The sequence below is a fragment of the Pterocles gutturalis genome, unplaced genomic scaffold (genome assembly GCF_000699245.1).
Source record: "Pterocles gutturalis isolate BGI_N339 unplaced genomic scaffold, ASM69924v1 scaffold44591, whole genome shotgun sequence".
Classification (NCBI taxonomy): Eukaryota; Metazoa; Chordata; class Aves; order Pterocliformes; family Pteroclidae; genus Pterocles; species Pterocles gutturalis.
The window spans coordinates 20517-32952 of NW_010107057.1; the positions used below are offsets into that span (position 1 = coordinate 20517).

General features: G+C 46.0%; 1 protein-coding gene across 1 annotated transcript; it reads right to left on the bottom strand.

Annotated features, from left to right (window-relative positions):
• Positions 1–1806: 1806 nt before the first annotated feature.
• On the bottom strand, positions 1807–5135 carry LOC104459050 (glucagon family neuropeptides-like). Its single transcript, XM_010087973.1, has 5 exons — positions 5044–5135; positions 4555–4659; positions 4166–4270; positions 2972–3073; positions 1807–1918 (listed from the first exon to the last, which is right to left on the bottom strand). The coding sequence occupies exons 1-5, from the start codon at positions 5130–5132 to the stop codon at positions 1807–1809; spliced, it is 513 nt and encodes a 170-aa protein (XP_010086275.1). The 5' UTR covers positions 5133–5135.
• Between the last annotated feature and the right edge of the window lie 7301 nt (positions 5136–12436).

The following is a 12436-nucleotide window of genomic DNA, read 5'->3' on the forward strand; positions in this document are numbered from 1 at the left end:
TTGTTGAAAGATAATTACTGGTCACGGAACATGATAACACATGAATTCCTGTTTCTTAGCCTAAACTCTCTGTAGCAATGATATATTTGAAGCATTTCAGAATTCAGAGCCAAGCCCCCTGAGATGAGAATGAGTATGAAGGAGGACAAGGGCTGACAGTTGGGAAGTTGTCTGTACACTCCAGCCTCTCACAGTGGGGAGGAAGCAGGCAAATTTGTGTTTCTGATGTGCCAGAGACAGCGTCTGTTTTGGTTAGAATATTTCCTAGAAAAAGGCATAACGATGCTACTATACCCCCTCTGTCTTATTTATTTTATCCAGGCTTTTTCTGCATGTCTGACATTCCCTTTTATAACAGGTTTTGCTCTCCAGCTCATGACTTACGGTTTCTCTCTTCTAGTTGCAGTCTATCATGTTGTTACTGGGTCTTTGTAGGGATGCTCCCCAGAATCTCCATCCAGGTTCCAATCGTCTACATCTTAGCAGCTTCCTGAAGCCTCCATAGCATGCTATCCTGCTGTCTTGTCCTGTCTTTTTCTGAGCCTGTGTAAATTTTTCCAAGCCAAATATAATGTGGCAAAGCATTTGACCACTTAGGCAAAGAAACACCATTGTTTTCAACCTGACCATTGCGTAGGAGGAGAAAGGGAATAGCTGCTCTCGCTGCTCCTTTTAAAATCCCAATTTATTTCAGAGAATTCTCAAATGCTGCATATTAGCCAGATGGCTGTTAGTGGCTTAACAAAATGCAGACTGTCAGCACTCCTTTCAGAAGTCCTCCGAGAGGTCTCTTTCCCAGCAGAGATTTCCTACAGACCAAAATAAACAAGGGCCAAGGTCTGTGAGAGCAGCGTTTCAGCATCACAGCAAGGGAATGGGTGCTTAGATGAACACTGGGGAGGGACTGGCTTTGCAGATGTCAGGTACATCGTAATTGGGGAAAACTGGTAGTGCAGGGGGACTGAGCAGTTCTGTGGGAGGCACACATGATTGCCGCTGAAGATGACTTATTTTAGAGCTGCACTTCAAGATCTGTTTGGTTTTACAGAAAAGTTGGAGTTGCTGTTCGATCAGAGGAGACAATCTGCCAGGCAGTGTGGTGCACGGAGAACATACAAACCTCATTAAATGGTGGGAACAAATTTCTCCTAGAGAGGCTTTGTCTTTAGTGGCTATGAGAAAGCTGGACCAGTAAATACAGGGGCAGAATGGAGTGGAAACAATATTTATAGTGTATGGCTATGTTGCTTAGCTCTCAGTACATTTCTTTTCAGTAAAATCTAGCACCTGGCTAAGTTTCTGCTAAACAGAGGCCCTGCTACTTTGAACAACTGGACTGTGGGCAGTGCTGAGTCCCAGCCACAGAAGACGTGGCCAGTGACTCCAGCTAGTCCATGCCCCTGTACGTCAGTGGGGGAAGCCTGGAAAAATACTTCTTGCCTCCCTCTGTGTTCCTAATGGTCCAGCACCAATGGTACCACCCTTATAACTGTTTCCCAGAGAGGAGCCAAAGCACAGGAATAGCTAACATCTTTATTTGACTTTAGAAGCTGGCAGACAGACGCTAACACAGAGTGGGAGTGATGTGCTTCATTCAGGCTCCACCTACTGACATGAGTTCACACTGACACAATTTCACTCTTGATAATCTACGAGGTTTTATTGGGTTTTGGTTGCTTTCTGGAATTTTTTTTTAATTTGCTGATCTCAAGATTTTTTCCTAAGCAAATTCAATAGCTTCCTTGTTTATTTTCAAAGCTATGTACAGGCAAAGCTTTCTCCTTGGCTGTTTCTTCCCCTTCACCTTCAGTCAAAACTCTCTGTATTTTCCTTCATGTCTGCAACCAGCTGCTTAGAGATGGGGCAAATGTACTGGCTGGTAACCGCAGCAGCTTCCCTGGCATCGCTGTCCAAGTGGCTGTTGGGAGGGAAAAAATGAGTGACAGTTTGTTATTCCTGATAGTGTGGACTACACAAAGTGTGAAAAGGCCATCCTGGAAAATTCAAAGATGATTCCAAGGAGCAGATGTATGATAGAGGGACCCAGACCGTGGCTGCCTGCAGCCAGGCACCCCACAAATGCCCAGGCAAGCCTACTGGTGTTATAATTATGTATTCCAGACAATGCAGACAAGAGGTAATAAGGGCCAGCTTATTTCTCCTAATTTTAGGGATTTAATAGTGAGATGTCTAATTGAAAGTGGTTGGCCACTAGGAAGAAACAATGTCCGGGATCTGGGACAGCCCATCCTGAGGTGTGTGTTTGAGTCAACAACTGAATCAAGACAGGGTACCAGAGGCTTTCTATTTTAACTGTTAGGCCAGGTTTCCGAATGGGAAAAACAATTGTTTCAGCCCATGATGACAAATCTATGATTAGAAAAATATATTATTTCATTTCCCTGGGGTTTATTGTTTTTTAATAACTGGCTTTTACGTGGCACTCCTTAGCTGTAAATCTCAATGACAGCTTTGCTTTAGGTAAGGCAAAACTGAGTGCCAGGTGTGTTCGGCACATAGAAGTAGAGATTACTTTGAATGCAGGCACAGAAATCAGTTGAGATTGCACACAGCCACATGTCACCTTGAAGTCAGACTAAAGCATTTGCTTTTCTAACTCTGCAAGCCAGCCCTGGGAGTGTGTGGTTGCTGGCAGAGCGACAGGAGGTACAACACTGTGTGATGGAGGGCTGCAATTCAGCAATGACAGTCCCCAAGACAGTGCCTCACAAGCTGACAGGGAATGAGGCAGAAGTCATTTTAAAATATGGACAATTTAATAAATCTTCCACTCTTCCCCTTTTTGAGGATATTTTTGAGTGTATCAGCTGAGCCCTTCTGATCTGCTGCATTACATCAGACTTCTGTGCTTGGGGCAAAAACTGGGCATTTGCAAGTTACCCAAAGTCTTCTTTTAGCTTCAGTGCTGTGGTGATCAGGGCCACAGAAGTGACAAATCTGCCTCACCTACCTAGTGTTTAGAAAGCTCTGGTACAACCACATAAAGCAAAGTTTCTCATGGCTGTTTTCTTCCTCTCTCCCCTGCACATCTCTGTTGACTGGGCCTGGAGAGCTGGTTTAGATAAAGAAAAATAATAATGATTTTAAAAACCCCAAACAAATAGTATAACCACCACAGCTGTAAAGCAGCACTGCTGTCTGGATAGTCCATGCTCTGTTAACCTCCTGACTGCCACAGTAGCTGTGCAGGAAGAAAAAGAAGTATCCTCTTCAAATCAGGCTCAGACGCTTTCTCACTGGCAAAGGGACAGGTTTTAATATGCACTTGCACTCTACTGGCATGTCCTTCCGCCCATGGGTGTATACCTTTTTCCAGCATTTGGAAATTAAATTCTGCTTCATGTGCCAGGATTTTATTAGTGCTGTGTGCTCCAGAAAATGTCAAACAAGTATTTTCTGAACAGATGGGAAGAAAGGACCAAACTTGAAGGAAACCTGTCAGGCAATGCTCTCCCTTCACAACATACCAGTGCCAAGGGCTGCAGCAGTTGTGAGCTGCATCACAGTGCAACACGTATGTAACCTGATGATATGCTCATATATGTGGCTTCAGTGGGAGCTAGTGGCCCCATATTTTGACCGGATGAAAGACCTTGTACGGCCATATATATGATTATGTCTAAAGCCTGCCCATTTTGGCAGCCAGAGCCATGGGTGGGGACTGCAAAACCCAGAGGTCTTCCTCATTCTGCTACGGAGCCCATTGATCTACAAACATTTTCTCAGGTGCTTTATTTGAAGTAGGTAAATCACCTACAACTTTTCCAAAAGACTAAATCAAAATGCAAACAAAAAATCACAGGCTGTGATCCGATGTAAAGTTTTGTGTCCTATGGATTAAGCTTGATATGCATATGCAATAGCTAACGTTGTTTTATGCTTAGAAGTGGCCTCAGTGTGAAGGTTTGTGTCCTGTGCTGCCTGCTCTCACAGGCAGGGCAGGCTGAACGGATATCTCTGCTATTGCACAGCAGCTCCGGGCACAACCTAGCAGGAGGAGACCAAGCCCCAGCCCGCTTGCCCTTGTCTTGAGTTTTTCCAAACCATTGGTCATGCCACCCCCCATTCCTTGGATCTGAGACCTGCCTCCCCACAGCCTGCAGCCCAAGCTGCCTTCTCATTCCCCAGAAAGCAGAGCTCTCACCTGCGCTTGTGGCCCATGAGATTTTGTATGAATTTCTGAACCTGCGCATTTCCTCTTATCTTGCTGTATTCACTGGTAAACAGTCCATCTGAGTGTCTCTGGGACCTGCATCAGGGAAAATACAGTGCAGTGGCAGCTCCTCCCAGCCGCATGGTGTGGGACTTACCACAAACCACAGAAATTTCTCTCTTCCCACCATCAAGGAGCCCTGCATCCCTCCCCTTCTCCTCTCTCCTTTCATCTTAGGCATCTTCTGGATGAGGTCAGTGCTGAGGCTGGCTCTGGAGCTGGAGATAGCTCAGCCCCACAGGCATCCCCCTCATTGCTGGGATCTCATCTCCTGCTGGAGACTTCCCTGCCCCAGGAAGGTGGGTTTGGTGCGTCCTTACCTCTCCTTGAGTCCCACCAGGTGTTTGACTAGCTGCTGCACATAGGCATTGCCGTTCATCTTGCTGAGCTCACTGTGGAAGAGCCCATCAGCGTGTCTCTCAGTCCTAGGAGGTGAGAGGAGGAAAAAAAAAAGGTGAAAAGGCATGGTTCTAAGACCAGAGGAGAACAGGCATTTAAAACTGCTCCCTCAAGGAAAGAGCGTTGCAGACAAAGATGGGCAAGAATTTGTGCCAATTTGGCAAAGTTTCACAAAAAAGGGCCCTGATTTTTCTCCTGAGTTAAGTCAAATCAATGTTACCATTCTCAAGCAAGAAAAATTATTACAACATTTGCACTCATTTAACTAAATCAATTTAGGGAAGAAAAAATCCAACAGTCAAGCAGATGCAACTTCTGGAAGGAAGATAAAAGGTTGACTTCATAGCTAGCAGGCTCTTTGAACTAAAAGCCACGGAGTAAAAGGAAGCAGAGGCACAAGAAATGCTTACCTCTCCCAGGATGGAAGAGATGCTGAGAAGTGGGACAGGACAATCATGGGAATAATTAGTTGCCACAGACCAGTCCTCAGGGAAACCATGTTCTCTCCTGAATTAAAGCACAAGGTTTTATGAGGAGCAGAACAAATGACCTTAGTCTTTGGCACAGTTCACATGCCATACAGAAGACACGGCTATGTAAGTAACACAGCTATAACTAAATTAGGCAGGAATTCCTGCCAGCAAAGAGAGTATTTCTTTAAAATGCAGAAAATGAATGATTCAAATAATTCATCATTCAAACAATTCAGTTAGTTGGAAGTTGTTAGTTGTTGTTATGCCCCCCCCACCACCACACAGTCCCAGAGCACGGGTCTGTGTTTGGCTGTGTGAGATGATGTTTGTGCTGGAGTTTTGCTGAGTCAGTATAAAATGCCTTTAATATGCAGGGAGGTACCATGTGAGTTAACCCATCAGTGGCATAACACCATGGAATAAAGCCCAATCTACTATGAGTCTCTGAGAGCTGAGCCTTCAGGGAGAAGATTTAAAGTGCCGTGAAAACATTCCACATGGACAGTTATTAGTATGCCTAAAGGATGCCCAGGAGAAATTTGTTTGAGTTTTTTCGGACCAAAAAAAAAAAGACGTATGAAATAAATGTTCATCTACACACAGGGGAAGGGAAGGGCTCTTGTGTGTGCCGATATCTGCCTATTCTCTAATCTTTCAAGAAGAAAAAAAGAAATAGCACACATTTTCAGTAGCAGCAGAACCTCATATTTTGTTTTCTTACTAAAATAAAAAGAAAAGCACATTTTGTTTATCACAAGCCATTGCAAGTTTTTCCCTTTTATTTCCAGGCTCTTTTTGCAGCCCTATGCCTGCAGAGATGCGTATTTGCCTTTATAAGGGGGTGCTCACATTTCCCCAAGGATTACACAGGAGCCATGTCGGTGATTTATAATATATCTGCCTTCCTCCTGCAAAGAAGCAAACCTTGCTTTCTTAGCCACTGTCCTGGAAACTCTCAGATTGTACTTGCTAACCCAAAATCAAGGTCCTCCCACTTTTATTTTAGTCTGAAACAAGACAGTACAAAGAGCGCTAAAGGACTGTCAGAGTTTCTTGAACACTTTCTAGACACCCTTCTGGGACTGTTTGCTGCTCTAGAAATACTGCAAGATAAGAAGAGGCAAGAGGAGGAAGGACAAGAGTGGGGATTTTATAAAGGAATTTATTCACTGTAAGCCACTGCACAAAGATTTAATGGGGGTTGCAGAGCAAACAGGTGAGAGGATTTGCATTATTAAGGAGCCATAAGCTTCATCTCACACAGACTTCTGCTGCTTTAGTGTTGCGTTTTCCTGCCTGACTCAGCTTTGAAGGAGATGGAATAAGTAAAACACAAAGGACATTTCAAAGATCAGTTTCTTATTGGAGTCTGAACAAAACAGACTCCACAGTGCTTCTTCTCAGCCAAGGGTTGCGAAACAGCTGAAACAGGCACCAAAACCAGAGCACACCAGCCTTGAGGGAAGGGAAACCTGGATCCTGAGCCTGCCCTTCAGTCTGTACAACACCTGCCACGCAATGCCTTGACCCCAGCCAGGATCTCACCACAGCATTCTGCTCTTCCTTGTGCCAAGCCTGGCTGCCATTTGTCTTGGAGCACCACATCCAAGAGCCCATTTTAAACCCCATCCCTAGTTCCAGAGCTTCCTCCGTCTTCATAACCTTTCTAGCTGCTAATCAAGTGGATCAACTTGTCTTTTCCCTTTCTGGACATAATTTTGTCTTCCCTGTGCAGATCATACTTGCTTGATAAGTTGCTCAGATCAGTAACAGCTGTTGGGGAACTTCTCCCATGTATCAATAATGAGGTATTGCATTGGATTTTTAATCAGTCAGGCCCTAGGGAGGTAGAGCTTCAGTGTCATTACATTAGAGCTGTTTAACCTTCTTAAGATACTTCCGAGTTTTTATTGCTCTCCCCAGTGATGCTGGCTTTCAATAAATGCCAACTCCTTAGCTAGCTGGGGCCTTTCACTGAAAGAAGCATGCACCAAGCCAGCCCAGGAACTGGGAGTGTCTCAGACCTTTCCAGCAGACAAATCCTACTGCTGAAATGTCATCACACCCAAAGGCTTTGCTGAACCAAGGCTCCCATCACCCTGCAGGAGCTAGGAGAGCTTCCAAAAAGGCTGGTACACAGCCAGTTTATGCACCTGCTTGCTCCTGCCCATCCATTGTGCTCTACCTAAACCTGAAGACCACGTATTTCTGGAAGCCATCTGGTCCAGCTGCTGTGGGGGCTCTGTTCTTTCCTCCAGTTGCTCCAGAGGAGGAAAACCCCACATATTGCCAGCATTGCTGTTCAGGAGATGGATGGCCTGATGGCAGTGTCTCAGCAAAGCATCATGGAGGCTTGAAATCCACCACCCAAAAACTGAAAGAGGGGAGAAGACATCCCATCCAGCCTGAACGTGCCAGCACAGCGGTACTCACCAAACCGTGGTCACTCCAGGCTCTCAGCTGTCTCACAACCAGAATGCGCCACTGGCCCACTCCTTTCCATGGCCCCCTATAAATCTGCAGCCCTTATCAGGAGCAATTATTTGGGTAAATATATGAATATGAGTAATCATGATTAACAGCAAATACTGCATCCAGGTTGGAATGTCCTTTTAATTACTCTCTAAACCTGATCAGGTCATTTGCAGCAGTTCAATGGACTGTATTTCTGCTGATGGGTACTGATTCCTGCTTCTGTCTATAATGACAGTAATTTGTTGGGCAAACATCCTGCACCAATTGCTTCATTATGATAGTCATCATTATTTCTCCTCCTGGTTTTAATTACCTCTTGATAGGAGCTTAATATTCTGTTCTTCTTTTTTAATCCTGTCTTTGGTTTTGTTTGCAATTGCCTGTCAGTGAGTGTATGTGCATACCTGTGATTTGGCTAAACAACGTGTCACTTTTTTAGGGCAAATATTGTCTGATCAGTGGGATGAGGGCTGACTTTTGCATGAGAGGACAATACTTTTCAAGCTCTGGTTTCACAGCCATGTCTGGGAAAGGTCTGCTGAGAATGGACTGTATCACAGCTTCAAAGAAGGAAGCATACTTATACAAGCATAGAAAACATCCTGAATATATCCCCTGCCTTTGCTGGGGTTTGGAGCTGGTTACTCTCTAATGCTGCTACTAAAGGTGACATGGAAATGGAGGGAGAAAACAGGATTATACCCTTTCTCTCCTTCTTTATGTTGTGTAAAGTAGCCTGGAAGGATTAATCATTATAAATAAATCTTATCTTCCAACTGGAGAAATAGGAGCTATATTACTCTTTTCCTTGTCTACTTATCTTTTTTTTTTCCTTTGGAAAAGCAGAAGGCATCCCCTGACTTGAGGGCTGGGAGCAACCTGATTTTCCCCATCATCTTTCCCTTGCACCTTTCTATGCACTGATGAGCAGCAAGCCTCAGCACTACTGTGTGTGACTGGAGGCTGCAGCCAGACCCCTGCAAAGGGGAGGGGAAGAAACAGCAGAGACATTCCAGGACTGGAGGACCAAGAGGTGCCATGGCCAATGCTTGGACTGGGGAGCCCATTTCCTTCTTTGAGACAGTGCAGGTCAGTCCTGCACACATCCAGGCATTTCCCAACCATTTTCCTCTCCTTTCGGTAATGCTGCTTTCTTTGCCTGCGTTTGTGCTGGCATTCCTCCCGCAGCCATCCCACCATCGCTCTGATACAACTTGCTGTAGTGTTACAGCCTCGTTCAATGCATTTCCTCCCTATACAACCACGTGTGGATGCGTTGTGAGTCACATCTTTCTCCCATGGCAGCTGAAAGCTCTTCTGGGCACCCAGCCCTTCTTCGGGAGCCCCCAGTGACATTAGTGACATCTGCAATTCTTTTATTTTTGTTCTTTGCATTTAAATCTTCATATTTTCTGTGTTCATATTTTATGTCTGCATCAGTGGTGGCCAGCTCTGGCTTGGGCTCATGTTCTTGCCAATCATCTGCAACTGAGAAAGACCATGTAGGAACAAGGCAAAGAGGAAAAGAAGTTTATTAAAAAAGGCTAAACAACGCATAGGGAGCTGAAAATGACTAATGTGATTTCCTCTCCTTTGCAAATAACCTCAACGGGTCTGAAATGCTCCCAGGCTCTGGGGGAAAGTCCATTTGCTATGAAAATCTAAACCGCTCAGGTAAGAGGCACACAGAAAAGGTTGCAACGACGAAGAGGCCCCATGATGGCAGCAGAGGGTAACAGGAAGGCAACAGCTTCTGGGACTGGAAAAACGTGACCTAAGTAACCTGATTTATCTACTTTGCAACAAATAATGGGGTTTGCCTTGCAGCAACAGTGGCAGAGAGTGAAAAGTGTGTGGCTGTGCCCAGCACAGCATGCTGCAACATAATTCAGGTCACAACCACGGGCCTGTGCCTGCACCCAGCAGGCACAAAGTGTGATTAAATAGTCCATTAATTACTGTAATCGAACCCATCATCTCTGTGCAGCATGATTGCAAAGAAAAGCTCCCCATCATTGACTCTAAGAATGACAAAGGAAAAGGGAATGATTGCCCTCATCTGATCCCTGCTCTTTGCACAGATGTCATACCCGAAGCTGCAAGAAGTCAGGGCTGAACTGACCCTTGCCACCAGCTGTCAGTGACGTTCCTGTTCATGGGACGTGACACAGTGTTTGCAGGATGTAGAGCAAAGTGCCACAAACAGGTAACACCATGGAGTGCTGAGGCTGTGCACGAACACTCCTTGAAGAGGGCAGGGAGAGATGACCCAGAGCAGGAGGGAGAAGGGGTCTGTGAGCCTTGGGGCCCTCCCCAAGCAGGTGAGCAGGAGGTGAGCCGTCCTGAGGACATTACCAGGTGTAAAGCCACCAGGATCTTTGTGCAGTCACTTGTGCTTAGGCTTGAACACCAACTGACATGCTCAGTGTGGAGAGACCTGTGGTGAGCTGCATTAAGTAAATCCAGTTGCCAGGGGTGCCAGGGTTATTCACAGCAGCCGCACTCTTGGCTGGGACACCCTCGTGCGTGGCAGTGAGAAAAGGTTACGAACGAGAAAGGCCATCCCCACTTTGACACCAAGGCTCTGCATTAAAGGGTACTTGATGGCTGGTGCACACAGGCTGACCCATCCCAAAGGCATCAAAGCTGAGGGGCATAGAGGAAGGTCTTTCTTCTCCTCTTTACAGGGGGAGGGAGGTGTCACCAAACCTGCAGTGTGAAATGCAGCACCTTATAACTATGTTAAATGTGTGAGCCACAAATCTGGCAATATTTAAGGAGAGCACATGAGCTTGGCCTTTTTCTATGTTGGAGAAAAAAGACAAGAACCTGCATTTTGAAAAAGAGAGGGTTTTGTCATAAAGCTAGTCCTCCTGACCCCACACTGCAAGAAGGATGCAGGCAGACTCCAAAAAATAAGCAAACTAAGCTCTAGGGGTTCATTCGGAGTTTTGAATGGGGGAAATTCCCATTCCCACTTCAAAGAAATTGATACAGGAGTTCAGAAAAGACCTTCTGGCTGGAGGAGCAGTGTGGATGCATTCAGACTCCATCTCCAAAGAACTGTAAGTACAGCCTGGATAAATGCTGCTACAGTGTCATGTGGACATTGTTGCTCCTGCCTCGGACCAGGAAAGCCCACTCAGCCTTTGGGGTTGCTGTTTATCCAGGGCAAGCATCCCTTGCAGATTGTCCACTGTCCAGACCCCAGCTGTGTTACTGCAGCAACTCAGGATCTGCTGGGGCTACTCTTCTTCATGAAGATACCTTGGTTGGCCAAAACGCGCATCCCAAAATCTTCCTACAGCCTCTGCACTGCTCTCTTTGAGGTCCATGGCTTTGAGATGGCTAAGTGCACGAGGGTCAAGACAGGATGAGAAGGTTGGGGAAGGACCATCTCATCCACCACACATGTCCAGCAATGGTGTCACAAGTCCTGAGGAAGCTGTCTAAGTGCAGCTGACCTTCAAGATGCCCAGGCACAGGCTGTGACCCCATCCAACAGCAGCACCCGGCAATGGCATGGGAGTTTATTAAGGTCAGATGGTACTAGGAACTGAGTGGCTAAATCCTTCCTACGTAAAAGTAAAATACCCTTTAATCAGCTTATGGTGTGTTCAGGAACTTCTACCTCCCCCATTCTTTTTTTTCTTTCTTAATATGTGTATGTGTGTGAGTCCATGTGTGTAGTGGGGATTTTCTCTTGTGTGTTTGCAGGTGAGCCTTCCCCGTGCCCAGGAGCTGACTGTGATGCTGCTGTCTACCGAGAGAAGATTGGAGTCATTTTCTTGCACCACTCCCAGGTCTGTAAGAGAAAGGACCCTAATTGGAATAAGGGGATTGGAGGATTTAGCCTTCTAAATGCTCCTTTCTTGCATAGGATGGTTTCAGGAGTGGTTTTAATCTTTACCACCTGATTGTGTAATTTTGGCTGCAAAAGGGAAGAGTGGGATGGGAGGAAGGGGTAAGCAGGGACAGCTGTAAGTGGGCTTGGGAGAGGAAAGGACAAGGAAAATCACAGTCCCATGTGGCCATGGGGACCTCAGAAAAACACCTACCCCACTCCCAAACCCCAGGGGGGACTCAGTTATTATTCCCAACAGGGTAGGGAGCAATCCTTGTCTTGGAATAAACCCAGTGCCACACGAGCATGCCAGGCCCTTGGTCCCATTTGGAGGTTTGTGCTTCAATCAATGCACAAAACTGTTGGAAAAGCCACGTTTACGCTCTGTTTTGCTGGCTTCCCAGTGCCTCTGCGTGTGCAAATGGGCTACGTCACTCTGTGAGCAGGGACTATGCACCTCCCCATGCCCAGTACAACAAGATATCAGGGTTTGATTTAAGTCCCAGCCTTGGAATGGGAGAGCCCTGTCCTTGAGGCTACACATCCCTCCATGGCAGCATGTGGTTCAGCAAGGGGCAAATTACTCTCAGCAAAGAAATTGTCCGTATCTAGGGTGTGCGTGGCCAGCTCTCCATCTGCCTAGACAGTGCTCATCTCCGGCGCTGCTCCTGGGTTTGTTTAGATTGCCTGTGTTTCTCCTCTGATTTGTTTGGCTGGGCAGCAGCATCCAAGAAGGCAGGTTAGAGATGTGTTGTGTTTTTCTGCAACATATGGCACCTTTCTGGATTTGCACCAGTTTAAAAAGAAAGTTAAAATGCAGGACCCAAAAGCATAAAATGTCACATTCCTGGAAGTGTGCCCACTTGTTCTGAAGGTTGAAAGGAAGATGCTGGACATGCTAGTTATCTCCATGGTTGGCAACACTATCCAGGGGCAAGGACAGCAAAACCTCTGTGTTAGAATCTCTGGGCTGTGCTAGAGGAGACCTCAGTCATTTTGATCAAAGTCATA

Bases quoted from the DNA above. Each gene is read 5' to 3' on its own strand.
- LOC104459050 (XM_010087973.1), bottom strand. From the start codon at position 5,132: ATGGTTTCCCTGAGGACTGGTCTGTGGCAACTAATTATTCCCATGATT. The intron at 4,271-4,554 runs GTAAGGACGCAC...TCCCTGATGCAG, and splicing joins CTGGTGGGACTCAAGGAGAG to GTCCCAGAGACACTCAGATG. The intron at 1,919-2,971 runs GTAGGTGAGGCA...CCCTCCCAACAG, and splicing joins CAGAGCTTTCTAAACACTAG to CCACTTGGACAGCGATGCCA.